Raw genomic sequence first — 27757 nt, 5'->3', positions numbered from 1 at the left:
CGAACGAGGGCTGTTGCATTTAGACATGGAGATTTATAACACAGCATGTTCAGTGCATACATTTGCATCCCCATTGGAAGGCCTTTTAGGGTATTGGTCAAAAGGAAAAGTTCAAGAGAAGGATAAATATGTGGCGCACTTTGTCTACCACATCCTTGTTTTCCCTCGTGTCACTCATATAACACATTCGGATTTTAGTTTCATGTTTGGTTCCTAAAAACCAAAGTAGACACAAAAGTTTAGTAGGTCCAATAAAATGCTCATCTTTTCGTTTTCGTTTTCGTTTTCGTTTTCGTATTCTAATCTTTGAAAGCCTTGATAAGAAACATACCAGAAGGCACAAGGTTTGAATATAAAACCTCTTCATACAGTGAATTTTGTGTAAAGGGTTAGTGGTATGAACACGTCTTTTCATGGATCAATGGATCTACCAATCATTTTAGTTGGATTTGACAAGCTTCGGTAAAAACTTGAAAAGCTTGCAAGTTCATGGAGCATGGCCCCCCTTGCGCCTTTCCCACTCTCTCACTACATCTAATGCAAATCTAATCAACTTAAGATTCAAATATCAATCTACCAGGTTCAAAACTACAAAACAAGTAGACCAACCCAACTTATCAGCTCCAAATTTACCAATGACTTGACATAAAATCTGAACCCTCTGTTCCTAAATCTTCCACCTGAAGTTGCAAGACACAGTAAAGTAACATTATAATCAGTGCTCACATTTTCATATTGGGAGCATATCCGGGACAGACTTGAGCCAAATGAGATCTTTTTCATGCTAAGGAAATGACTTGAGAAGGCTTCAGATACGTGATGACAGAACTGAAATCATATCAATTTCTTTCCTAGGAATAGTATTTTCTCTCGCGTAAAAGCTCCGAATAAGACTGAGAGGATCAGGACGTTTACAAATTATTGTTACAGTTAAAGAGGATAAACTGCTTCCTTTTCTTCTTCTTACCCTATCTCACCAGGTTCCCATGTCTTTAGCCGAAGGATACTTCTGATATCCACAATAAATATGAACAACAAACAAGAACTAGCTGATATCCACAAGGGTAAAATTTATGTCCTATAACAGAATGTTTCAGAAACGTGGCATTGTAAAAGGCTGGATCTAAAAGCACATAGGACCCAGGCATATTGTTTTCTTTTTATATTTTCTTCTCGAAGAAATATTCTGACATGACGCTAGAGATCATGTTATGAAGTCTAAAAGACTATTGTCACCTATTTCTAGCAGGGAAACAAGCACATATATCAGACGTTATAAATTAAAACTCTCTCCATACAATTGTAACACAATTTGTGGTTAGCAACAACGATGCTAGAATCATGGTCATCTGCCTGATCCAATATGGAATCACATATGAAGATAAGATATTGAAGAGTTTTGTAACACAATGTATAGTCTCTTCTACCTTTCCAGGTCAAATAATGCAAGTGTGCCCCTGATCAGAAACCATCTATTTATTTGTGAATTATCTTTGCTCCTATTTTGGTCCAACACAAGATTCTCTACAGACCCCACCAGTCATTTTGGGGTTTGCCCACCAAATCATAGTGAAGTTGTTACAATTATAAGGATGGAAACTATCATTTTCACACGGAGGCATATGCAAAACATGTGTGGATAGCACAACCATGTACAAACCATGACTAAATTAAGGTACTTAAAGCTGATTAATTATAACTAAAACAGAATGTTTAATAACATCAAGAGTAAGAAATTAAGGTTGGGAGAGAGTGGATACCACCACCACCCAAAGTACCAAAAAATCAAAACCAGTCACATTCATCTGATGGAATGACCAGCTTCCACAAGGGTGTCCCAGGACCCACTAACCATTTGGCCACTTGAATGGATAGCATAACCCAACCAATTCTTTTGTAACCATCCCTATGTTTCCTTTACCCACATCATCTCAGACTATTGGAGGTATGCAGGAAGAGTCTGAGGCTCTGTTGATAAATAAGCAGTGAGCTAAACTATGGAAAAACACCTTTTTTTCCCCATCATCCCTCTAAAGTGAACACATCAAAACTCAGTTCTCTAAAGCACAACCAGAAAGATGAAGGTAAACTTAATTCTGCATGAATCCTTGTAGAGTGTTTCTGTCTAAATACTAAATGATTTTGTGGTTTCTCCTCAGTTACTTGGTTGGATGCACCGTAAACTTCGGCAGAATGGTGGTGAACCGTTCAAAGATTATGCCATTGGTAAATATACCTTCAACTAGTATTCGTCTGTGACATTGACCCTGCATTGTATAGCAGATGATTTTGACTTGAAATTTCATACCAATAGCATATATTTCAAAATCCAAGTCATAATAAGTATATATGTTTAATCAATCTAGTGCCTTTGATTGAGAACATATACTCAACCAGAAATTACAAATAAACCATGAAATCATTGTTGATATGCTGAAAGCACGTAGGTCATTCTTGTAATTGTTGTTTTTAGGCCAACAATCGGTTGATGATCAGCAATACATCTCAAAGTCAAGCATTAAACCTTTCAAGCAAGCCCAGCGAGAACAGCAGCTTCGAAAATCTTTCGCTGGTCTGGAATCTGAAGTAGGAGATGAAGACTACGAAGATGAATCATCTCATCAATTGTCTGAGATCTTCCACGGATTTCTTGCAATTGGAACTCTAGGATGTGATCAAGTCATCAATGACCCAATGACACCAAAGTTTTCAATTTCCGTTGAGAATATAACGGAAAAAGAAACTGAAGTGACTGAAAATGAACTAAAGCTTATCAATGATGAGTTGGAAAAGGTTCTAGGAGCTGAAACTAAGGATGAGGGATACAATGATTCCTCTGGGAGAAACAGTCACGTGAGCATGGGAAGGAGCAGCCATGGTAGCACAATTACTCTAAGTGGCAAGCCAATGGATGGCCTGGAAAGCAATATGAGTGGAAGCATCATCTGCCCACTTCAAGGATATCTTTTTGGGTCAGCAATTGAATTGTCAGAGACTACAGCAGTTGCTAAAAAGGAAAACAGGACCTCCCTTGGCGAGCTGTTTCAGAGAAGCAAAATAGCAGAGGAGAATGCAGGTCCAAAATTTGACAAGGAAGACAAGCGAGCTGAAGAGGATATTGATAAATCTGCCATGCATCTTATGAAAAAGAAACTGAAGAAACGAATGCTGTCTGCTTCTTCCCGGAGCTCTGCAGCAGCTGTTGAAGGACTCAATGATTCTGCTTCAGCAGAAACAAAACTGCATAAGGTACGCCAAACTAAGACTTAAACTTAACCCTTGCTTCCAATGTTATTGAAGAATATATATATCAGAGAGATCCAAACTAGAACATATGACATGACATGTTGGTTGCAGATCTTTCACATGTTTCACAGAAAAGTTCACCCTGAAAGCTCAGGAATCGTACAGAAGTCTGATAAACACCAAAAGGTTCAGAAAAAGAAGAAAGCAATCCATAACCATGATGGTTGCTGCAACAATGGAGAGCAGACATCTGATGAAGATATCATGATATATCCTCAGAGAACACTGTCGAAACCAAGCTTTCGACGCATCAAGAATCAATTTCCACCACATCATGGACTAAACAGTTCTGATCCAAATGACAACAAGGAACGCTGGATTAATTCAGATGAAGACTGTAAGTTTATAAACTCATCAACATCCACCTAGATGTCCTGTAGTTTGCGTAAACACTAATATCAGCACCCACAAGCAACAAATTAATGCTTAAATAGTTGTCCTAAGTTAGTATTTATGCTCAGCTTTGACAAGACGGATGAATAGGAGCTAATCCTTGTTTAATTGACTTTGGCTATGTTCATCATAGATCTAGTGCTGGAGCTTTGAGAGGGAGGCAGAAGAAGCATGTTCCTTGTTCTTCAGTATCCGACTGTGTTGCAGTATTGTGTACTCATATTGGTAATTATTGATGATAGTGTGCAAGTTACTACAGTCTGAACAGCGTTTGGGTGTGAAAATAAGTAGAGGATCTCCCTCTTCAAACACTCACTTTGTATGTTGTGTGAAATGTATTGCTATCCCTACAACACTTAATGATCATATTTTCTTGCAGTTGATAATTCTCTGTTTCCTTTTTCTTTCGCTTCTCACAACCCTCTGCTTTTTAATTAAGCAGACTCCTAAAACTCTATTTTCCTGACATGAAAAAAAATATATTTGTCTCCACAAAAAAACACAGTCGATGTTTTTATCTCGAATATTAAAACAAAGAAAACTAGAAAAGCTGTCAAACAAGTAGTCTATCGTTTAGTTTCTAAAAACCAAAAATTTAACAAAAAACGAGTGTCCAAGAAACGGGGTTAACGAAAAAAAAATTAAACAAAAAATTACCCAATAAATTCCAATAAAACTGTAAGCAAGTAAATGATGGTTGAAATTCTAAATCATTTCTTCAGTTAATTTTTTTCTAGAAAAAAGTATCTTCTCTTCCTCTTCTCTTTGGAAAGAAGCCAGGATATCTTGATTTATGTACATGAAAAGACAATCAGGGGAAACATGGCGGTGATATTTGCTAGTGTGAGAAGTTGGATGAGTTGTTCATTGCCATTTTTTCCGAGGTGACCATCTAAGCCAGAGACAGATACCGGAATGAAGGAAATGCGGAATCAAATTTGGCAGGGAAGAAATTCAATAGCCATAAAAGATAAACTTTAGTTCTTGTTCACCCCACTCTACAGAGTACAAAGTTACATTAAAAGTATTGTTGGACTTCCCCTAGCACATAAACTATGTTGGAGCCAGTAGTACCAGTGATCAATTCACGTACTTTTGTATCACACAGCCCCCCACCTAACTTCATTTGATCCGCTGTGTTTATCTGGTTTTCCTGGTCAAAATTTTGAGCCAACTTAACTACTTCCTCCTTTCCTTAGACCGTTTTCGTGAATGTCGTCCCTTTATTTTCCACTTATCATTGCCAGCAGATCTATTCTGCTCTTCGATTTCTTGTACTTTGCGTTTCCTGCAAGGGGTTTTTGAAAGGACATCAGCGCAACAAAATGCTTGAAAGTGCACCAGAATTATTACTCTCTAGCATGAAACAAAAGAATCATTGAAATTATGGGGCGAATCAATGGAAGAACTGGTTAAGGAATCCTGATCACCACTAGAAAAACTTGCAACAGAAAGAGGGCATGACAAAGATCAAACCTGTACTGAGTAAGGGCCTGGTCAGATAGCAATTCGTCTGCAAGCGTTGCTTTCCTTTCCTTCTTTGTTAATCTACCCGAAAAGAAGTCCAAAGAGCACTCAACTACAGTTCCCACCTGATGAATACTTAAAACATTACATAAGTCTAAAGTAAATATTAACACTACAATTTTACTTTTGCCCGTCTATAAAACTAGTAAATACTTGTGGAAGTAAAAGCTTGCCTGGAAATATTTGGGAAGTGTTTTTGATTTTGAGTCACCCTTCTTGTAGTGTCTCTTTGGATCAATGACACTCCTCAGCTATAATCATCAAGAGAAACTGAGATGCATAAGTCAATCAAACAGATCTTTTCAGACGGAATAGATGCATAAGTCAAATATACGCACTCCAATGTCCAATATCAGGTTTAAGAGTCCCACAATGCAAAGGTTCAACATGGTATAGTTTCAAGAACTAATGAACTGTGCACTGGAATATGTGTTTCATGTGGCATCAAAATGTACTATTATTTCTCTACATGATCCTAACAAATCAAATATGTAGAAACATGACATTCTAATTGGTCGTTACATGCATCATAGCAATCGTATATATATATATATATATATATATTCATTGTCATAGCTCTAGAAGAACATTGATTCTTGAAGGTTTGGAACCCAAAATAATTATAGAACGCACACATGATATACCCATCTCGCAACTGCAGAGCTCTTTAGCATGATTTCAATTCTTGATACATGATCAAAGTTACCAGCTTGCTACATGTGGAATAGAAAACTGACAAGAGTAAAATGGATAAAACGTCGGATACAGTCTCACCTTCAACAAGCGCAAGTCTTCTTCCACTTCAGGGGTCATGGTTTGTGCTGCCATGCCAATCCTAGTTACAATAATAAGCGTATAAGTACCACAATTTAGAACGTCAACTACTATGGTTAGTAAGCCGATAGTATCTAGCAAGGCAGAAACAATGATTTTAAAAATCATATTAATCAGCATTCGAATGAAATTGGATCCATGTTCTTTCAAGGATCAATAGTAAAACTGCTGAAATTTCAAGAAAAGAGCATATACCAGCTCCTCCCAGCCGTGTCACTGACTTGCTTTCTCAGTAAATTATTCAACTTTTTTGGGTTGTTTGGTGGAACAAACAGCCCATCTACAAGCTCTGAGTTGATTTTCCAAACAAGGCTATTTTCTGCTTGACTGTGAGAATTGTCACAAGCCTTAGTTTTGATCCCCAATGAGGAGGCTGGTAGCTTCGGCTCCCAAGAGAGGCCAATGATAGGCTTTATTTCTGACATCTACGGCAAATTTAAGAAGGAAAAACAAAATCAATCAGTTCCTGGTCAGGTTGGGTTTTCGTTTTATGTGCAATAAGATTTTTATTTTCACTAAATTCTGCTACGCACGACTCCCACTGCGAACGGTGGACGGCGGCTAACACGACGGCAACACGGCAACGCCACCAAGCGGCTAACACGACGTCTTACGCAGTGCAAGATTGTGAGATTGAGGAAGATTGGCGGAGAGGGAAGAGAGTGTGCGAGAGTGAGATCGTGAGGGTTTGGGACAAAATCGGACGCGCGAAAACCCTTATTTTCTCAATCCAAATCGGACGCGCGAAGGTTAAACACTTATTTTTCTAAATCCTAAACTAATAAAAAGCTTTAAATATTAACTATCAAAAGCTTTAAATATTAGGCTATTATAAAAACTTAAAAATATATTTACCCACCTATAAACTTGAAATGAAAAATTAATATAAATGCTTAAAAAATAAAAGAGGGGGAAAATAATTAATTCTCAATTAGCACCATTTGATTTTTCGAGGGTTCACAGATTTCCTTCTTGGCTAATAGGGTTGTTACGTTCCAACTTGCAAGAGCTCGTCGATTACTTGGCTGAAATTTTGCCACCGGCCGATGCTCTTCGTCGTCCTCCGACCACAATCCGCCGTCACTCCACTGTCCGAGCTTCGGTTTTCACGAACGTTCTGATGCTTTGCTACTACTGAGCCGTGTAGCCGCCACTGCAGTACCACTCTCATTCACACATCCTGCCACTGCCATGGCGATTCCTTTTGGGAAGATCACCATTCTCGTTGGAGCTGGTTCATACACAGTAAACTTAGTATTTTATTTTTTCTGCTTATTGAATGTGCTACTCTGTAATTTATTACTTGCTTGATCGTGGTTCGGGGTAGGGACGTTTGATGAATAAAATATCAGGTCGATACATGGTCTGTTTGTGTGTATTGATCGTGGCGATTGGTTTTTTTCTGTGCCAGAACCTTAGCATTGAGGTTATGAGTTAGCTTGAGGATCTTCCAACATGATCGACGTATATTATTGCGGAATTGGTGCTTGTTTTATTTTCCAATGTCGAATATTCGACAGTGTGATGTTTTTTCAGCACTGTCTTGAGTTTAGCATCGGTGTCTTACTTTATTTTATAGTTGAAGTTAATGTGTGCTGTAGTCGTGTCTGTATACCACGAATTGCCAAGGTAATACGAGCTTGAGTTTCATAAGCTGAAAGCATAGCGAGTGGAGACGTCTTGAATTTCTGTTGTACTTGCCCTAAATCATGCATTTTTCCATTTGGCGGTTAAATTGTATTGTTTACAATGCTAGTTCACCAGTTTTACCGGAGTTCTGGAGAAAATTAGTGCAAATCACGTATGGTCTATTCTTTCAGGTATTGTTGGCTCTGTTCTGGCAAAAGAAGGACACCTGCCATATGTATCGGATTTTGTCTCAGGTGCCTTTAAGGTAATCTTCTGTATGAAAACTCGCCTCTTACTCTTGATGAATGGTTGAAAATTTTAATTTTTCAATTGAGATTATTTATTTATTTATTTATTATTATTATTCTTTTGAGGGGGGGCGGGGGTGTATGGATGCTGAAGCAGAGCAGATAATACAGAGAAGAAATAAACTAGAGGAAAACTGTAGAATCCTCTCCAGCACCTTAGAAACCAAACTAGTGCTTTATCCTTGAGTTAACAAATCTTTAACACATATTGTCGAAATCTGATAAATTTGATTTACATGCTCACCAAATATTTTACGAAAGCTGTACTTAAAGACGAACGTAACTCATCCAGGGGCAAGGAAACCTTTTAAACTGAGACTTGGATGTGGAAATTCAATTGGAATTAGTATCTGGTTGAAACTTGGTTTCAAGACACTGACTGTTAGCTAGAGCTCTTTTTTTGCAAGCTCCTTGTGCTTCGTTTTGGGAGATTGATTACTTTCCCTCTGTATAAATGTACATCTATTGAAATGCTTTCACGTATATCTATTCTCCTTTGGAAGAATGTGTTTTTGTTTTTGCTCTGCATTAGTCTCATTTAGATTTGATAAATGCATTGGCATGTTGACCTTGAGTGAGGAATTAAGTTGCTGAAACTTGTATTAATGATTCAACTGCTACCCACTTCACTAGGTTTTTTTAGGGTCTTACATTTTTTTTATTTCTGTTATTGTTTTAGTTTGTTTGTTTGCTTTTTTTTTTTTTTTTTTTTTTTTTTTTTTTTTTTTTTTTTTTTTTTTTTTTTTTTTTTTTTTTTTTTTTTTTTTTTTTTTTTTTTTTTTTTTTTAATATTATAAATAGTGGTTGGTTGGTTGTAGATACCTCTTTGTAAACTTTCCAACTAATCAACAGCCAGTTTTCTAATATTGTACAACTAAAAAGACTGGACGTAAGTTTGGTCGATTTTTTGGATTTTTACTTTCAGTTATACTCGAACAAAATAATTTTACCTGCCATTAAGAAATTGTTTTCAGCTCAAAACCATGCGTTATTATTTGTTATTGGCTTCCATTTTTGGACCAAAGTACATGACATGCTTTGTAATCAAAGTAAATGTTGGATCCAGTTATGACTTATTGGAGGGTTATCGAGAACTATGTTGTTCTTGACTAGAGGTTGATTGAGAAATAATTTAAATTATTAGATTAACACAATCTAGCAGCTTAAATTTTAGGATCAATAATGATGGGATGGGGTTTTCCTCCTATTTATCTTGGTTAACTTAATGCTTGATGATTGCATATTGATGTTTTTTTTTTGTTCTTGATCTTTGTCTGTATTCTCTATGAAATCGACCTTCTTAAATTGCAGAAGTATTTTTTTTGTTTTTTCATCGGTCCACATACCTCTTTTCCAGCCACTACACTTCCTAACATTTCCTAATAGTTTGTCATTCCCGTCAATTTTTGTGGTCTAATTTTCGTTTTTTGCTGTTTCTATTTATAGATTGCTCTAAAGCGTATCTGCCGTGATGACTCTAGCCCTTCAAAAAGCAAACCACGTAAAGACTCTTTAATGGCTCAGGTGTGTTTATTGAACTGTCTATCTTGAACAAAATGATTTAATTGTTAATTTTTTTGAACAATTGCTACTAGCTGTGGTAATCAATCAAGAAAAGGTTTCGACGGTTCTCTCTCTTATCTTATCATTAGCGCGATTCAGATTAGGATTTGTAATTCAGATTTGACACTTAATGGCCTTGACATTCCCCTGCATCTCCTGTGACATGGCTATGGTATCTACTTGTCTTGAAATATTTCTAAGAGTGAAGACTATCCCTACAGACCAACATGGGTCCTTTCAAAGTGTTTTATTCTTACTCACTTGCTTCTTAGGAAAATTCTTAGGAGGTCATCCAACATAGAATTGCTCCAAGCAAAGTACGCTTAACTTTAGAGGTCTTATGATTAAGCCACCGAGAAAGAAAGGTGCATTTTATTGATAATAAGTAATAACTTTCAATTTTTTTGAGTTTTTCTCAACTATCATATCTTTAGGATCGCTAGCACTGAAATGTGGTCTCGGTTTATTCATTTACCTTTCCTTTACTTGGACATCACTATCACCCACTCACTAGTCTTCGAAGAAACACACATTTGAGCCCTCCCCAATAAAGCATTCAACAAAACAAGGAAAAAGACAAGAAGCCAAAGGTAATCACTTTCTATAGATTTTTATTAGGCTCTATGACACTCAAAAGGGTGCGGACCATAACTTTGCACCACAAAGTGTCAAGCTCCATGAAAAATTGCCACGACTATTTCTCTAGTAGAGCCTTGTTATGCAATCTCAAACTCACAAACCTTGGGTCATCCAATTCTACCGGCTTCACCACAACTTCCACTTGACCAAATGTGACCTGCCCCCCACATCCACCCCTTCCCACAAGAATTTCCTTATCACTCTTTCAATACTCTTGCACACATAGATTGGCATCTAAAGAGAGATAAGAAATAACTGGAAATTTCACTTATCACCATTTGGATGAGAGTGAGCCTTCCCCTTTTGAGAAAAAAGGTCTTTTCTCCCAAAAGACAACCATTTATGAATCTTATCCAACATCACATTCCAAACATTTGTTTATACTTGGAAGGTTTTTATATTGACTGAAAAAGGCTTTAGCACAAAGACAAACCTACGGCAGTATGATAGATTCACTGTCATACCTCTTCACCCAAAGGGAATACAATAAATTTAAGGGAGGATGAGACGCTTCTATGTTGTTCTCTAAAGTTTTAGATGTCCATCTATGTGATTGGAAACTGGTTTGTTTGATTGGGGTGTCTCTAGTGGGAGAGTTACTTTCCTCAGTAGAGTGTTGAAACTAATACTAGCTAATAATAGAATAGAATTTGAATTGGTTTCAAATTCAAATTCATCCACAAAAAACTCTCAACCGACTACGGAATCACCCTAGAAAATCTCAACCAACTCTGGAATCCCCTATAAAAGGACCTCCCTCCCCATCATTCAAATCACTCCTCCTCTCAATCTCAATTCAGTTTTCTGTTGTCACCAACAACTGGTATCAGAGCAATCTTGCAGCAGCAAAAATGGCAGCAGAAAAACAAGTTGAGAACTACGTTCAATCCGCCATCCCGAGGTTCGACGGTCACTATGATCATTGGGCGATGTTGATGGAAAACTTTCTCAGATCAAAGGAGTTCTTTGATATGGTGGAAACAGGTTATGAAGAGCCAAATGAAGGCGAGGTACTCTCAGCTGATCGACAGCAACTGTTGGCAGCATCGAAGTTGAAGGACCTGAAGGTCAAGAACTATTTATTTCAGTCCATTGATAGGACTATCTTGGAAACAATGCTTCAGAAGAAGACATCCAAAGAAATTTGGGACTCTATGAGGAGGAAGTATCAAGGCTCAACGAGAGTAAAACGTGCTCAACTACAGGCAGTTAGGAGAGACTTTGAAATTCTCCAAATGCAAAAGGGAGAAACAGTGAATGATTATATTGGCAAGGTTATAAGTCTTGCAAGTAAAATGAGGATGCATGGTGGTTCAATCACAGATGTTGCGGTCGTAGAAAAGATTTTGCGATCATTAACACCAAAGTTCGATTACATTGTATGTTCTATCGAAGAAGCAAACAATGTCGAGGAAATGCAAATAGATGAACTCCAAAGCTCCCTGTTAGTACATGAGCAGAGGCTCAATCGTACAAGTGCAATAGAGGAGATGACAGCCTTAAAGATATCCACACCAAGTGAAACTTCAAGCTCTAGAGGTAGAGGGCAAAGAAGAGGCAGAGGTCGTGAGAGAGGCAGTCGAGAAAGAAGTGGAGATGTTGGCAGGTCAGCAGACCTAGTCAGAAACGATTATGACAACAAAGGCAAGAGACACTTTGACAAGTCTAAGGTGGAATGTTACAGATGTGGACGCCTTGGACATTACAAAAATGAATGTTATACCAGGCTTCAAAAGGAGAAAAGAAATCAATCCAATTTTATGGAGAGAAGAGAAGAAGAAACATTATTAATGTCATTCCATGCTATGAAGGTTGCAGATCAAGGTGTATGGGTCGTAGACTCTGGATGCAGCAATCATATGACAGGTTGTAAGGAATTCTTCTCAACTTTAGATGAAAATTTTCATACTACGGTCTCTCTTGGCAACAATTCATCTCTCCAAGTGATGGGGAAAGGAACCGTAGATATCAAGACTAGAAATGGCTTTGTAGAGTCTATTTCTAATGTATTCTACATTCCTGATCTGAAGGCCAACTTACTTAGTATCGGTCAGTTACAAGAAAAGGGGTATGTGATCACATTCCAAAATGATGAATGTGAAATTTATGACTCCAAAAGAGGATCAATTGCTAAGATGAAGATGACCACCAACCGTCTATATCCGTTGACGTTAAATATCGTTGCCAAAAGTTTGATGGTGAAGAAAGAAGATACCACTTGGCTTTGGCATTTTAGGTATGGTCATCTACACTTCAAAGGATTAAAGACGTTGTCCTCAAAGAAGATGGTAACTGGGTTGCCAGATATTACTCCACCAACGGAAATTTGCGAGAGCTGTGTAGTAGCAAAACATGAAAGAAACTCTTTTCCATCCGGAAAATCAAGAAGAGCTCAAGCAATTTTGGAGTTGATTCATTCAGACATATGTGGTCCCATCTCTCCTGCATCAAATGGTAACAAGAAATATTTCATGACCCTCATCGATGACTTTAGTCGAAAAACATGGACTTATTTCTTGCACGCCAAATCAGAAGCCTTTGACTGCTTCAAAAAATTTTGTGCTACTATGAAAACCGAAACTGGAAGAAGAGTTAAGGTTTTAAGAACTGACAGAGGTGGAGAATTCTGCTCGAAAGAGTTTATTCAATTTTGTGAAGAGAAGGGCATACGGAGGCAATTAACAACAGCATATACACCACAACAAAATGGTGTGGCCGAAAGGAAAAACAGGACCATTCTGAACATGGTTCGAAGTTTACTAAATAAAGGAGAAGTCCCGAAGGAATTCTGGCCAGAAGCTGTTGTGTGGTCCGTTCACATTCTCAATCGGAGCCCTACCTTTTCTGTTAGAGACATGACTCCACAAGAAGCATGGAGCGGAAGAAAACCTGCAGTAGACCACTTTAGAATCTTTGGGTGCATAGCATATGCACACGTTCCTGATGAGAAAAGGAAGAAACTTGAGGACAAGAGTTCGAAGTGTGTGTTCCTTGGAGTAAGCGAGACCTCTAAGGCATACAAGCTCTACGATCCTTTGACAAAGAAGGTGGTGGTGAGTCGTGATGTAGTCTTTGACGAAAATAAGACTTGGACATGGGAAGAAAAGATCACTGTGAATCAGCAGATTCCTGTAGATCTTGAAGAAGAACAAACTGAAGCTCCTATTCAGCCTCACTATGAGCATGGAGAGAGCTCATCACAAGCTCAACAAGAAGAACCAGTAGAAGAAGATCATGATCAAAATCAAAGACATCCAAGAACAAGAAAAAGACCAAACTGGATGATTGATTATGAGATGGATTATGAATCAAGTGATAGTGGTTATTTTGCATTCTTTGTGGATAGTGATCCAATTGTCTATGAAGAGGCAGTAAAAGAGAAGAAATGGAAGGAAGCTATGGACAGTGAAATCAAATCCATAGAGAAGAACAAGACTTGGGAGCTCACTGATCTTCCTAGAGGGCAGAAAACAATCGGAGTAAAATGGGTTTTCAAAACCAAGTTGAATGAAAATGGTGAGGTGGATAAGTACAAGGCGCGACTTGTTGCAAAAGGATACAAGCAAAAGTATGGAATTGATTATAAGGAGGTATTTGCACCAGTGGCACGTTAAGACACTATCAGGCTCATAATTTCTATTGCAGCACAGAAATCTTGGCCTATTTATCAACTTGATGTGAAATCAGCCTTCTTACATGGAGAGCTTCAAGAGGAAGTATATGTGGAGCAACCAGAAGGTTTTGTTCAAAAAGGCAAAGAGGAACAAGTATACAAGTTGAAGAAAGCTTTGTACGGTTTGAAGCAAGCTCCGAGGGCATGGTACAGTCGCATTGATTCTCATTTTGAAAAGATGGGATTCACTAAATGCCCGTATGAACATACGTTGTATGTGAAAACTGAAAAGGGAGGTAACATTATCATTATTTGCTTATACGTTGATGATTTAATATTTACTGGCAATAATGAAGAAATGTTTGAATTTTTTAAGAAGAGCATGATGAAGGAATTTGAAATGACAGATCTTGGCTTGATGAGATATTTTCTTGGAGTAGAAGTTACTCAGACTCCCGCAGGTAACTTTATCTGTCAGAAGAAGTATGCTCAAGAATTACTTGAAAGATTTAAATTGGATGAGCGCACATTTGGAACTCCATCAGAATTGGGCTTAAAGTTGCACAAGGACATTGACGGGCGAGAGGTTGATAATAGGTACTTCAAACAAATTGTGGGAAGTTTGATGTACCTAACTTCAACAAGACCAGACATCATGTATGCGGTTAGTATGATAAGTCGTTACATGGAGCATCCAACGGAAAAACATCTCAATGCAGCAAGAAGGATACTTCGTTATGTGAGAGGAACCTCTGATTTGGGGGTATTCTACAAAAAAGGAGATGATCCGAAGATAGTTGGCTATACAGACAGCGACTATGCAGGTGATATAGACGATCGTAAAAGTACTTCAGGAAGTATTTTCTTGATGAGTTCAGGAGCTATTTGCTGGTCTTCAAAGAAGCAACCTATTGTAACACTCTCAACGACAGAAGCAGAATTTGTGGCAGCAGCAGCATGCTCGTGCCAAGCAATTTGGTTAAGAAAAATGCTTGAAATTCTTAATCAAAAGCAACCAAGTACGACGGTTATATATTGTGATAATATGTCAACTATTAAGTTGTCTAAAAATCCTGTGTTGCATGGAAGGAGCAAGCACATCGATGTTCGATTTCATTTCTTGCGTGATTTGTGTAAAGAAGGCATTATTGAACTCAACTTTTGCCGAAGTGATGAACAAATTGCAGACCTATTCACAAAGCCCTTGAAACAACCATTGTTCGAGAAGCTCAGAAGAAAGATGGGGATATGCAGAATCCAAGATGTATATCAAGAAGATGAAATGAAGTCCTAAACTGATTTAGGCAGAATTCAGTTTAAGGGAGGGTGTTGAAACTAATACTAGCTAATAATAGAATAGAATTTGAATTGGTTTCAAATTCAAATTCATCCACAAAAAACTCTCAACCGACTACGGAATCACCCTAGAAAATCTCAACCAACTCTGGAATCTCCTATAAAAGGACCTCCCTCCCCATCATTCAAATCACTCCTCCTCTCAATCTCAATTCAGTTTTCTGTTGTCACCAACATAGAGCCCGTTTAGGTTGTTGGTAACTCAACAACCAGAAGGCTACATTTGCGAGAAACCAAATGTTTACTTTTATTACTTTTTTGGTAGTTTTAAGGTTGACAACTTTTTTGTTTTATGTAACTTCAATAGAAAGTCTTGAAATAAACTTACTTTATTTTGTGTTAATTTGCCGAAGAAGGCACGATTAAGATCCTCCTTTTACAATAATTTTTGCTGTTGTAATTTGCCGACTTGAATACGTTTTTCCATTACAATTTCATTTGCAAGTCACCATATTATGTTAGTATTATTGTTTTTATTTGTAGAATGACAGTTGGTTAATTGCAAGTAACACATTTATAGGTAAAAAGCTTACGTGAGGAACTGGAAATGTTAGCATCAAATCGTCAGATGACAATTGTGACTACTGGCGGGAGAGGTCTTGATGATATTTCTATCTTTTTTCTTTAGATAGATATTTATGAAGATGACTTCTTTGTTCTTTCATCAAGTGATTTTTGTTCTCTTCAAATTTTTGTTTGAAGTTACTTTTTTGTAAATAATATACAAGGAACAACTGAATTCCAACTTTTCAAATTAGAAATTTCCCTTGAAGCATTTTTGTTTAATTATAACATCAGTTTATGCGATCTATGCCATCTGGAATCCTTCTTTGGATACCTTGGGATTGCCTCATCTCTCCTTTTGAAGAAGATTTCCTTTCTTTAAAAAAGAAAAAGGAAAAATTGTAGAAGGCTTATTTTGTACGTTGGGTTTGTATATACTTTTGTCCATTGAGAAAATTTTGGTTTTTTTTATCATCCTGTTTCATTTTGGGATGAGTGGCATTTGCTTCCTTCTCATTACTTGAAGAAAGTTTGAGTTTTCTATTAGAAAGTCTTCATTCTATTTCAATATGGCAAGAAAATACTAACCTAATTTGTACATGGTGATGGCATTCCGTTAATTCTCTCAGATTTGTTTTCCATGCTTCTAATTTAATGTAAGACATGTTTTCGGAAAATTTTAGCACGTTCATTGTTTATGTTATTTACTTTATTATTTAATTGCCGATGTGTCTATGTAATAAATAATAATGTTCATTTTTCTCAATAACTTTCATTACGAAATAATACTAATAATAATGAGCGGCCTTCTGTGTATATTTAAACTATGTGGTTGTTTATAATGTTATATGAAATCTGACTTAAGTTTGATTGGTGCCGATTCACAATGAGATTTTTTGTGTCAGCAATTGCATTTTAATTGTTGTATTCTATATTTCTTCTCTTTTAAAGGTTCCTTGACTTTTCTTACCTTGATATATTATTATCTCTTAATCTTTGTATTTTTGGTACGCAGGGGGTAGGAAATATGGTGTAATCATTCTTGTAGTTGTAGTAGGATATGGGATCGTTTGGATGAAGGTAATTGTGTGATTCGTTTGGGGCAAATTGTGCTGTAATATTCTTATAAAAAATTTGTCCTATGATAACATGTCGTAATACTTCCCAACTCAAAAGTTTAAACTGGTATAATTGACCTTTTTAATACATTTATTTATAACACCAAGTCTGTCAATATTTTTGATAAGACAAACAATTGAAAATTTTAGTGGTAGTATGGACTAGCCTACGAGTTCATCTCTCTTGATTCTATGCCACAGCATTTGGACGTGCCATGTTGCAATTTCCAATTGTTTGCCTCTTTAGAACCTTCTGTCGTATATAAGACACACTACTCTTTTGTTTCCAGGGATGGAAACTTCCTGATATGATGTTTGCTACAAAGCGTAGTCTATCTGATGCTTGCAGTTCCGTTGCTAGGCAGCTCGAGAATGTTTACTCATCCATTGCGGTAATATCTTCTGTCTGACTGTACTATACTATTTGTCCATAACAGCATTTGGTACTTAATTTTTGAGCTTGCAAGATTTTTCGATATCTCATTTAAATTATGAACTCAAATCATTGTATGTGGTCAGATTTTATTATAAACATTTTGATGTTTTCCATTGAATCAATGTCTTTGTGACTTCTGCTATGTGATTGTCCAGGCTACAAAACGGAATTTATCTTCAAAAATGGACCACGTTGACAAAAGTTTGGATGAATCTTTGGATCTCACTGCTGATACACAAGAACAGGTACTGTCTTTCTAAAGAGAGACGGATTGGAGATCATTGACTAAACTGTATATTTTCTTTTTGGCCATAAAGGTTTCAGAACTTCGAGGTAGATCAGATACTTTTGGCAGGGATATTAAATCCGTTCATCATGCAGTCCAGACTTTGGTAACTGCTTCTCGATGATATAACTTTACCTTTTATTATTCCTCCTTTGTAATTTATCTCAGAACTTAAAATTAATGACTGACCTGTTCTCTGTGTGCTCTAGGAAAATAAACTATGGAGTTTTGAAGAAAAGCAGGTGAACCTTTTTTTTTATATATAGTTTTAATTAAATTTGCCATAACCCATCAACTTAAGCTTTTGGATTGATTGGTGACTTAAGATGGAATTAGTTTGACTTCAAACCTCCCTTTCCTATCCAATTAATATTGATTTGCACTTGTTGGGTCTTTTATAAATTTTCAAGCCCACAAGTGAGGGACAGTGTTGGAGTGTTAATATAATTATATTTACTATAACCTGTCAACTTAATGGGTGATTTAGCATTTTCATTACAATATTTAGTTTGATGTTTATATCGTTTTACTCAGTTTCCAGCACATATAAACGCCTAGACAATTGGTGGTGGTGTTTACTAACGATTGTTTTGGCCTTTGATTCTATGCTTAGGAACTAACGAATGAAGGTGTTAAGAGATTGTGTAATTATGCTTGGAACATGGAGAATCGCAGGACTGCAGAACGTACTCAGGCATGCATCAAAACCTTGGTCTTTCTCTCTCTCTCTCTTCTTTTTAATAATTAATTTGGGGGAGGGGACATTCTTACGTAGTTTCTTGCATGTCTTGTCAGACAAATAAAATTTTCACTGTAAAATTTGCAATAATCATGCACCTTTGAACCATGAAGATCAGATTAATGGAGCAAGACAAACAAACTTTAGAAAATAATTAACCTGATCTTTATGGTTCAGATCATGGACCATGGTTGGATCATTAGTCATTGTCCGGAAAATTTACACCTGCACCATTGATATCTGGAAATGTGAATCTTAGAATACATAGATTCACACACCTTTCCATATAACTGTGAATTTTGCAGGCAAGTCCTTCTAGTTCCTCCAGGCAAGCTCCTGAACTCCCTCTAACAACTCCTTCACTAAAGGTAAATATGAGCATTTATCTGTTTGATAATGCTTTCACAGAAACAATATCAGAATGGTGATAGATAGGCTTAGAGAGCACAACTTAATTGTTGCATTCTCTCACTATTTTCTTCTCTGTTTTATCAGCAGAATCGGTCGTTGCTGGTTGGTTTTTCACCAGATCCGCCATCTCCTTCCGAGTACAATGCTTCTTCTAACCAGGTTAGTTAATTTTCCACTTGAGTAGATGATGTTTTTGCATTTCTTTGATAAAGAGAGAGAAAACGGCAAGATTTTGGAAATGAATTAGTTCCATGGTGCATGGTGCATGGTGGTGCATGCCTAAGTTATTAAAGTCATAAGTCTCTGGATCCCCAAAAATTATAAGTATAGGAAATTTCCTACGAGATCAGTCAAAGTGCAAGTGCAAGGGTGCGTAAGCTATATGGGTATTTTGAAAAAGGTTAAATTATCAAGGATTCCCCTGAACTAGGGGTTGGTTTCAATTATACCCTTTGAGTCTTTTAACAGTTGAAGTTTGTTCCAAAACAAACTCTGTAAGCTAAGTTTGTGTCTATTTAAGTAAACAAATCAAAATACTTAATGGAAAAAAAATAAAAAATAAAGACATCCGACACATCTAAACAAATCAATGCATGAATGTACGGACAAAAGCGTTTGAGGGTTTTTTTTTTTTTTAAGAAAAACCTTCTAACTTAAAGGGTATTGTTTATAATAGTGAGAGAATGCAACAATTAAGGGTATTGTTTATAATAGTGAGAGAACGCACCAAAGATGAAATTTGTTCGAACTTTGGGGTTATAATTGAAACCAACCCCATAGTTTAAGGGTATTGTTTATAATTTAACCTTAAAAAAATTACACCAATTTTCTTATGTGCAAATTTGTGATAGCTTTTAATGATAAGAAAAGGAACCACTACAAGGGGAGTAAGATTCGGATTACCTTGTTGATCGAATATCTCAAGGCAAGAACATTGTTTGAGATTCGAATCACTCCACAAGCAAGATCGATCATGTCTAGCTTGAATGATTCTTGTTGATCAAATATCTCAAGGCAAGAACACTTCCATGAGATTCGAATCACTCCACAAGCAAGATTGATCATGTCGAGCTTGAATGATTCTACATGCAACCTAAACTACATAGAATTGCAAAGAAACTTAGCCATTGGCTAAAGAAGAGCACAAATGCTTCTTTTTACTATATTTTTCCAAGTCCCTTACACATACAACATACATGGCTTTATATAGCTTCAAAATGAAACTACTAAAGTCATTCCAAGAGTTGTAACATTGATACTTAATGGCCATAATTAACCATTATGTAATTGTAACCTATAGTAAATAAAGTCTTAAAATACATAAATGAAATACAATAACTCTAAATTGTAACCCACCCAAAATTTATAACAATCAAACTTCATTCTTCTTCAATGTGGCATGAATTGAAACATCTTTTGATAATTTTGACAACCTTTTCTTCACATCTTCATTGAAGTATATTGTATGATTGATGTTTTTTGGTTCATATCATTTTACGTGCTTCTAATTTGAATTGCTCAAGCGTTTCCTCATGATTTATTGAACAGAGAAGTACACTATTGAGCTTGGCTTATGTCAGAACTTACCAAAACAGTCACTTATGCTATGATTCAATCTCAGGTTCAACCTCAACGGCGATCCCCCCAAAATAATGTCTCAGACCCCGGCTTGATGATGGTTGCATATATTCTGAATTTGTTTCAATGCACCAATACAATCATCTGTACAATTCTAACATTTATTGGTATGCTTGGCAGTTAGAAGGAACTGCCAATTTGAACGCGCCGTCAAGCATCGGCCTCGATACAATGTCAAATGGAACTGGTACATCCAATTCCACCAAAAGCGAGGCCGGGACTTCCGGTCTTTCTGGACTTGGCTTTCTCACCAGGACGAGAAGTGCAATGACTGCAGTATTCCGGCAGTCTCGCCCAAGTTTTCAATCTTGAGGAACCCTTATTTTTGTAGAATTGTCTATTGGCAGTGCCCAACCCAGGTGAAGAAGATATCGTATAGTTTCTGGTGGGTACGGAATTTTGTAGTTATTATTATAAAGCTCCTTTTCTTATTTTTCTTATTTTTGTTCTAGGTATCAGTGTGGTTATTCTATTTTTTTTTTTTTTTTGTTACGATAATAAGCTGTTATAAATATGTTAATGATGAATTCTGAAACTTTTTTTTTTGTGGGGTTCTTCGCCTGATCTTAGTTTTGGTCCTTAGAATTTTGATTTTCATCCTTCGGCCTTTTACCCTCAATTTCTTGACCCGTCAAGATATTTTGAACCAGAACAATGAACAAGATCTATACAACTGAGTTCTTATGGGATTTGGAACCACAACATGACATTTTCATTATCTACCAATTCATATTATGCCCTTTCTGCTTGAACATGCTATATTAGACAATTCTCAGAACAATCGTTAGAAACCCATTTGATAAGAATTTTATCTATTAGTTTTTATGATCTTTAAATGTTTTTTTATAAACTAACTTTTTATTTGTTTTTGCTTCACATATGTTATTGAAATATCAAGTTCACACCATAGAAGAGAAGGGATGATAGATAATATGGAGAGATGTTTCTCTGTACAAGTGACCACAAAGAGGTAACATACTATTCCTCATAATATAATAGAGGTGCGTATACCAACAAGCATGGTTTTCAATCTCGACCTTAAGTAAGAGTAAGAAAAAAAAAAGAAAAGAAAAGAAAAGGAAAGGAAAAAGAAGAGAATCGGAGCATGTGAGATTTGACAAATGAAGAGTGAGGGAGAGAACAGTGTGCATTAAGTTTGGTACAGTAAAGGGATGCGGTGTTTGTGGAATGGCATATTATGTGCGTAATCAACAGTGTGCATTAAGTTTGGTACAGTAAAGGGATGCGGTGTTTGTGGAATGGCATATTATGTGCGTAATCATGAAGCATAGCGTTTATAATTGACCCAAAATGTTTGGGAATGCCATTTGTTTGTAGAAAGCACCTCACAAATACTTATCCATTAAAGAGAAAAAAGAATATTTAATGAAAAAAGTTTGTAAAGTCATCCTTTTTCATAAACCGGGCGAAGCTTAGGAGTGGTGGGATCCACCATCCCTTTTGGTTTCTTCTCCCCCATTCATTCATTCGTTCACCCTCTTTATCAAATTATGGCCTTTAAGTTTCCCTCTTTGTATTAACTTCTTATGATGACAGCTTCAAAAGTTGTTCATACTTTTTTTAGTAACTTGATAACTATTTTTACTTCCTTTTTACGTTATCTTTCTTTTTTCTTTTTAATGTTTGCAAAGTTGCACCACATCTTCTTTTTATCTTACATGAAAAATATTGTTTTTTTTTATAATAATGTAAGAAAATATAGTATATTAAAATGGTATTTATTAATAATAATAAAAAAAATAAAATGGCGGTAGGGAAGAAACAATTTGGTGTCCACATTTATCCTTTTTCTCATATACACAATAAAAACGTGTGGTTAAGCTACATTTGTGTCCATTTTGCAATTGGGACTACCAACCACTATTTATTTATTTACTAATTATTATTTCTAAAATCCAGTTGTATCAATTCCTCAATCTCAACAACAAATATCTACCAGAGTTAAGAAGCAGAGAGAGGTAGGTTTGTCTTAAATCATATATATATTGCCAACATAAGCCATGAAAGTCATCTCAAAAAATAAAATAAAATAAAATAAAATAAAAAATTAATTAATTGATTGAAGGAATGAAAAAAAAAATAATGTTATAAAAATTGATTGAATAGATAGGAAGAAGGAAGTCACATGGGTCCCTCCCTTTTCCAAATCCCACCATTCCATTCGGTCGCTCTCTCTCTCTCCCATCATTCCTCCTCCTAAGCCTCAGCTCCTAAAACCGAACACACTCTGTCCCTTTCTTTGCCACTCGTTTCTGTGTGTTTCTTTTTTGTTCTATTATTTTTCTTCTTTTCTCTAACATTTTTTCCTTCTCGCCCACCACAATGCCTTGGAGTTGGGCCTGAAGAGGAAAGCTGAAGGCTTCCAAAATTCCCATTTTCCATTTCCCCACTATCCCTTTCTTCTCCTTTCCCTTCATCATCCATCATCCAAGTACATTATCCACTCTTCCCAATTTTGCATTCCAATTTATCTTCTTTTTTTTTAATTCATTTTCTTCCCTTTTGCTTCTTTCTACCATTCTTCTAACACCTTCTACAGATTCAGCCTCCCTGCCCATGTCGATATCCGATTTCTTTTGGTCTTAGCCGCCATTTCTCATTCTTCACTTCCTTCATCTCTTCCTATTTGCTCTCCTCTTTAAGCTTTCTCGGATTCCCCAGATGAAGATGCAGCTTGACTTGTGAATTTCTACCAGGTATCCATCATTTTAAACTTCCAATCCGTTCCTATTTTTTGTTTGCTTTTATACGAAAATTCAACTTATTGCAACCTTCACTTGTGGAGACCCGAAATTGAAATTCCTTTATCATTTCATGGGGTGAAAAAAGTGATGATGCTGCAGAACTGGGTTTCAGTTGTTTGTCAGGTAGACACTTGTATGTTTGCTGTAGTGGACGATTTTGATCTTGATGATAGTGAGCTCCTTTTTCCGAAATTTGACAATAGATCTTAAAGGAAAGTGAATGAAGTGGATATTTCCTGTAGATGGCCGATATTCCTTGTCTTTGGAACTTAAAATTTTATCTAGTTCAGGAAACTTTGGGAGTGCTGATTGTATTACTTGTGTGCAGTGATTTTGAAGGGAAGTACTATAACGCTTTGCTTGTTTGTATTGTATTTGCTTATGCCTTAAATTGCATCTTCTTATCCCTGCTGAACTCGTTCTGTTCATCGTTCCTGGTTTGGTTCCTTTCTATTCTGATCTAATCTTATTAGCAGTGCTATGAAGAGTGTATAGTTGAACTGGGAAGGATCCTGATCTGAGAAATTTTCTGTTGGAAATAAGTTAAAGCACCTTAAGAATCAGTCTTGTCTGCATTTTTTTTTATAAAAAAACGTTCTGCGAATCGCTACCATAGAAGGAAGGAAACTGAGAGTGTGTTGGAGTAGAGGAAGTTGCTTGATGTATTTGAGACTCAGGGGCATTGGTAATATGGGCGATGGTTCTATGGATGACATGAAAGGAACTAGAGTTTCTTTGATCGAGTCATCGGCTTCGAGATTAATGAAGAGGTCACGTGCCCCTGGAAGCGGACCCCAAATCCCTTCCTGTATGGTTGATGGTTGTAGCTCAGACCTTAGCAAATGCAGGGACTATCATCGTCGCCATAAAGTATGTGAGCTCCATTCTAAAACACCAAAAGTAACCATTTGCGGTCAGGAACAACGATTCTGTCAGCAGTGTAGCAGGTGAGTTTAAATGTTTAGAACATCAATATCTGCAATTTGCTTCATTAATTCTGCCTTGGGTTAATTTTCATGATTTTCTTGTCGGATTGAAATAATTTGAGTTAGGCATGTAGGATATCTTAAACTTGTTGCTTTTCATCTTGTACTTGGAAACTTATCCATATTTTTCATGGATATGATATACTTGGAAACATTCCCTCATGGATATATTTTAAAATGTGCTAATGTTTTTGCCTTTTACCAGATGGTTGAATCAGTGTTGGATGCAAATATTTGTGAGATACTTACATTTTGTGTTTCTTTTACTTCTTATCTTTGTATGGTTGGTTCCCTTCTTGGCATTCGTTTCAGTTCCCTTAACATGTGCTTGTAGATTCCATTCTTTGGTGGAGTTTGATGATCGAAAACGAAGCTGTAGGAAGCGTCTCGATGGGCACAACCGACGTCGAAGAAAGCCTCAACCAGCGACTATGACACTAAATGCAGGAAGATTTCTCTATGGCAACCAAGGTTTGTATTATTAGTTTAGGCTTGGTTTCCCTGGTCCGATCCAATTGAATTTTCTTCCATGCTTCCAAGAATTCCATGACTGTTCCCAATGTTTACATTGTTGTTTCGTTGTCGAATGATGAACCAGTGCGAAGTACATATGACTTGTTTGAGCAGGTCCAAGATTCTTACCATTTGGTAATCAATTACTGTCTGCCAGCAATGATGTGAGCTCTTCTTGGATTGGAATGATCAAACCCGAGAGCAATGCCCCTGTTTGCAGCGGCAACTCACAGTTTGACTTTGGTGACAGAAGAAAAAGTATGTTGCCTGGATCGTTGGCTTGTGATTACAAAGAAAAACAAGTAGCAATCTCTTGCATCCCTGTAGGATTGCTTCCCAAATCATCCGATGCTCGCCCATATCTCGACGTTGAATCCTGCAACAGAGGAAATGTTCAGAAAGTGCTCGGAAACGGACCAGATCAGTTCTTCAACTCTGACTGTGCTCTCTCTCTTCTGTCAACACCAGTTGAGCCCGGGGAGATTAATCTAAGCTCCATGAGCCAATCCAACCTCATCACCCCAGCCCATTTCATCCACAGTGACGGTCTTGGCTTGGAGAGTGACCCTGTTAATTCTGGTTTGGTCTCGGACGGTAGCAGCCATGCCAACATCCGGTGCTACCCGACATTCCAGGATGGTCTTGCTGGATCATCTGTAGATTTATTCAGGTATTGAAACATGAAAGTTGGGTCATTCTTGTAGGTTCTGAGATGGATTTATGTAATATGCCTATTCCCGTCAGGATTTAACTCAGCCACTGTTAACCTTCCAATCTCTGCTTGCTTCGTTTGTTCTATGAGTTTTAAGGAATGCTGTTGTGTTGTGTGTGAAATGTCTGTTTCAATGTTTTTACTTTGTTCAGACTTGAGATTTCGAATATTAATTTTGTGACTCTTTTTAGTTCCTCTTCTCTTGGAATAGTCAAAATAGTTGATTTTGGTTATGGATCATATGATGTTGACTAAAATTTATATATAATAGTTGATTTGGTGATTGCTTGAAAATATTTTGTATTTGGCATCTTCTCTCCTATAATGAAAAAAAGAAGGCTTTCATCTTCACCAAATATGAGAGTAGGTAGGTTCACATTTCATTCCATACATAAATATAGGCAAAATCCAGACAATGCATTATCAAATGGCCCACTATGGTTGATGACAAAGTGTAATATAAGCCTATTCCATATTATTTCCCTCTATCTCTCTTCATTCTTAAAGCTTTTACTCAATAATTCCCATTCCTACTCCCTATTTTTATGTTGATGTTGATGTTCGTACGCCAACAATTTGCATGCATCAAAAACTTATCATATCATAATTACTCATAGGAATTGTATTTTATGTTACGTTTTTACCGTGTCTACATACATATCTAATTCAACAAGAGGTTACTTATTCGGTATTTTTAACACTCATTTTTTTAAAAAAAAATTATTTTAGATAAAGACAAGAATAAATAAGGGTAAGACGATGAAGGTTGTTGGATTGTCATGAGTCTAGCATATTCAAGAATATTTGCCTTGCCTCCTTACATTTATGAGTTTCTAGTATTTGATGACTAGATTGTTTTTATGCACTTCTTACTTGTTTTCTAAACAAATCTTTCCCTTTTAAAATTAAGAAAATCTTGTAGGAGGAAAATTAGATTATTACACGTAGACTAACTTGAAGGGTTAGGTAGACGGCTATCATACAATTGATTTGATATATTGTATAAAAATGAGAAATGGAAAATTTTTAAAACCTAGAAGTTATAAGATTTAACCATTTATAGATGAAGTAGATGTGGAGGGGTTGGGCAATGGGCACTATACATACACCACATTCATAGGTGCAGCTGCCAAAGTACTATGAGTTTGGACCACCTCACAGGGGTGCGTTAAAAAGACATTGCTTTCATTCACCATCTGCCATCTCACCTGCACTTCATGTCTTATTTATTGGTCCCCAAACCCTATGCCTCCAAAGCCTAAATTCTCATTAATGTTCTCTTCTTTTTTCTTTTCTTTTTCTTTTCTTAAAACTTTTAAAATGGGTTTAATAAAGAAAATTGAAACAAAAGGAAACTTGGTCCAAGAAATTGTTGTTAGAAAATACACTTGAAAAAAAAAAAAAAGTACACAAAATTAAAATAGTGAGTGATTAATTTTCTTTTCAAGTGTATTTTCTAACAAATTTGAGGTAGGGGGCTAAATTAGAATGGAAGTACTATAAGGTGCCGATATACCCTTACTTAAAACAATCAAAAGACATTAATATTTTCCTCATGTGTTAAGCCTAGTAGCAACCCTATTAAACTCCTTAAGAGAGGGAGAAAAAAAAAATAATGATGGCATTGAATTTTGGTTTAAGATCTTAGAGCTACTCTCAGTCCAAAATACCCACCTCCTCAAATTAAGGACATTAGCTTCTTAATTTAACTTAATTTACATTTTAAGAATATTTATTAAAAAATTTAGAAATAGATTGTTAGAATTGAAGTTCCCCGCGAGCAAGGAGGTTAAAAAAAATTAGTTTAATCGTGAAAGTTGGAATTCATGGATAAGGGAAGTTTTATTTAATTTAGTTCCATGTTAACCAAAGCATTCCTGAAGTAACATAAATTCAATATGTTTGTAATTAGATTCTCCATTTTAGAGCATACAAAGTTTGGGAAGTGAAAAGAGGAAGGAAGAAGATGTGTTTGTATTTGGAGGAGAATGTTTGGAGGAGAATGTTGGAGTTTGTAAGTTTGGTTCTCAAAATGTGCTTACACTTCACCCAATTTAATTTCATGTCTCTCTCGCTAATCTAAAATTTGGTAAACACAGGTAGCAATGCCCTTTAAACTAGGAAACCCCAGTTTGAAGGTGTTTTAGCATAGGAGTAGAGGAGAAGGGTAGTTTGGTAAACTTGAAATGCATTGTTTTTGTTTCATGTTGTTAAGGTTAGGCCACATGATTAACCGAGGGTTGGGATATGGTGAGACGGGTAACAGCCTTCGCCCACTTGAAAGCTCGACACGTGTCATTTTGATTCATTTTCCTCATTTCTCACCCTCCTGTCCCCTCTCATCTCTAATCAACACCGTCCAATCAAATCTCTTCATCAATCTAGAAATTTGTATTTTTTGAAAGGAATGAGGTGTAACCCTAGATGAGAGGAGAGGAGAGAAGAGGAGAGGAGAGGAGAGGAGAGGAGAGGAGAGGAGAG

General features: G+C 36.5%; 4 protein-coding genes across 13 annotated transcripts; 3 read left to right on the top strand and 1 right to left on the bottom strand.

Moving 5' to 3' along the window:
• The first annotated feature begins 1976 nt into the window (after positions 1 to 1976).
• LOC111488511 (protein LAZY 1-like) lies at positions 1977 to 4103 on the top strand. The gene is made up of 5 exons (XM_023136273.1): positions 1977 to 2084; positions 2160 to 2226; positions 2474 to 3249; positions 3358 to 3643; positions 3833 to 4103. The coding sequence occupies exons 1-5, from the start codon at positions 2079 to 2081 to the stop codon at positions 3850 to 3852; spliced, it is 1155 nt and encodes a 384-aa protein (XP_022992041.1). The 5' UTR covers positions 1977 to 2078; the 3' UTR covers positions 3853 to 4103.
• Positions 4104 to 4617: 514 nt separating this feature from the next.
• On the bottom strand, positions 4618 to 6855 carry LOC111488480 (rRNA-processing protein fcf2-like). Of its 2 annotated transcripts, XM_023136233.1 has the most exons (6): positions 6594 to 6855; positions 6256 to 6485; positions 6001 to 6061; positions 5400 to 5477; positions 5176 to 5291; positions 4618 to 4987 (listed from the first exon to the last, which is right to left on the bottom strand). In XM_023136233.1, the coding sequence occupies exons 2-6, from the start codon at positions 6483 to 6485 to the stop codon at positions 4879 to 4881; spliced, it is 594 nt and encodes a 197-aa protein (XP_022992001.1). In that variant the 5' UTR covers positions 6594 to 6855; the 3' UTR covers positions 4618 to 4878. The 2 variants fall into 2 exon arrangements, with proteins under 2 accessions (XP_022992001.1, XP_022992000.1); XM_023136232.1 differs by having other exon boundaries at positions 6256 to 6841.
• Positions 6856 to 6970: 115 nt separating this feature from the next.
• On the top strand, positions 6971 to 21002 carry LOC111488016. 8 transcript variants are annotated; one of them, XM_023135579.1, is made up of 14 exons: positions 6971 to 7294; positions 7881 to 7954; positions 9444 to 9521; positions 15689 to 15764; positions 16688 to 16752; positions 17081 to 17182; positions 17382 to 17471; positions 17544 to 17618; positions 17722 to 17754; positions 18126 to 18206; positions 18557 to 18619; positions 18747 to 18821; positions 20278 to 20340; positions 20421 to 21002. In XM_023135579.1, exons 1-14 carry the CDS (start codon positions 7252 to 7254, stop codon positions 20610 to 20612), a joined length of 1110 nt encoding a protein of 369 aa, XP_022991347.1. In that variant the 5' UTR covers positions 6971 to 7251; the 3' UTR covers positions 20613 to 21002. The 8 variants fall into 8 exon arrangements, with proteins under 8 accessions (XP_022991347.1, XP_022991353.1, XP_022991350.1 ...); XM_023135585.1 differs by having other exon boundaries at positions 6972 to 7305; XM_023135582.1 differs by having other exon boundaries at positions 7252 to 7294; positions 18750 to 18821; positions 20284 to 20340.
• Positions 21003 to 22402: 1400 nt separating this feature from the next.
• Positions 22403 to 25473, top strand: LOC111488017 (squamosa promoter-binding-like protein 16). 2 transcript variants are annotated; one of them, XM_023135588.1, is made up of 5 exons: positions 22403 to 23017; positions 23542 to 23603; positions 23743 to 24012; positions 24386 to 24522; positions 24679 to 25473. In XM_023135588.1, the coding sequence occupies exons 3-5, from the start codon at positions 23756 to 23758 to the stop codon at positions 25239 to 25241; spliced, it is 957 nt and encodes a 318-aa protein (XP_022991356.1). In that variant the 5' UTR covers positions 22403 to 23017; positions 23542 to 23603; positions 23743 to 23755; the 3' UTR covers positions 25242 to 25473. The 2 variants fall into 2 exon arrangements, with proteins under 2 accessions (XP_022991356.1, XP_022991355.1); XM_023135587.1 differs by having other exon boundaries at positions 22405 to 23017; positions 23542 to 24012.
• Positions 25474 to 27757: the final 2284 nt, after the last annotated feature.

The sequence above is a fragment of the Cucurbita maxima genome, unplaced genomic scaffold (assembly GCF_002738345.1).
Source record: "Cucurbita maxima cultivar Rimu unplaced genomic scaffold, Cmax_1.0 Cma_Scf00013, whole genome shotgun sequence".
Classification (NCBI taxonomy): domain Eukaryota; kingdom Viridiplantae; phylum Streptophyta; class Magnoliopsida; order Cucurbitales; family Cucurbitaceae; genus Cucurbita; species Cucurbita maxima.
The sequence above is the reverse complement of the archived record's forward strand: the minus strand, read 5'-3'. Positions and strand labels throughout refer to the sequence as shown.

Excerpts from the sequence above, each read along its gene's own strand:
- LOC111488480 (XM_023136233.1), bottom strand. The coding sequence starts at position 6,485 with ATGTCAGAAATAAAGCCTATCATTGGCCTCTCTTGGGAGCCGAAGCTA. Across the intron at positions 5,478-6,000 it reads AAGACTTGCGCTTGTTGAAG|CTGAGGAGTGTCATTGATCC; the intron begins GTGAGACTGTAT and ends TGATGATTATAG. Across the intron at positions 5,292-5,399 it reads CACTTCCCAAATATTTCCAG|GTGGGAACTGTAGTTGAGTG; the intron begins GCAAGCTTTTAC and ends AGTATTCATCAG.
- LOC111488511 (XM_023136273.1), top strand. Across the intron at positions 3,250-3,357 it reads CAGAAACAAAACTGCATAAG|ATCTTTCACATGTTTCACAG; the intron begins GTACGCCAAACT and ends TGTTGGTTGCAG. Across the intron at positions 3,644-3,832 it reads GATTAATTCAGATGAAGACT|ATCTAGTGCTGGAGCTTTGA; the intron begins GTAAGTTTATAA and ends TGTTCATCATAG.
- LOC111488016 (XM_023135579.1), top strand. The coding sequence starts at position 7,252 with ATGGCGATTCCTTTTGGGAAGATCACCATTCTCGTTGGAGCTG. Across the intron at positions 18,822-20,277 it reads ACAATGCTTCTTCTAACCAG|TCTCAGGTTCAACCTCAACG; the intron begins GTTAGTTAATTT and ends GCTATGATTCAA. Across the intron at positions 20,341-20,420 it reads CAGACCCCGGCTTGATGATG|TTAGAAGGAACTGCCAATTT; the intron begins GTTGCATATATT and ends TATGCTTGGCAG.
- LOC111488017 (XM_023135587.1), top strand. The coding sequence starts at position 23,726 with ATGTATTTGAGACTCAGGGGCATTGGTAATATGGGCGATGGTTCTATG. Across the intron at positions 24,013-24,385 it reads TTCTGTCAGCAGTGTAGCAG|ATTCCATTCTTTGGTGGAGT; the intron begins GTGAGTTTAAAT and ends ATGTGCTTGTAG. Across the intron at positions 24,523-24,678 it reads ATTTCTCTATGGCAACCAAG|GTCCAAGATTCTTACCATTT; the intron begins GTTTGTATTATT and ends TTGTTTGAGCAG.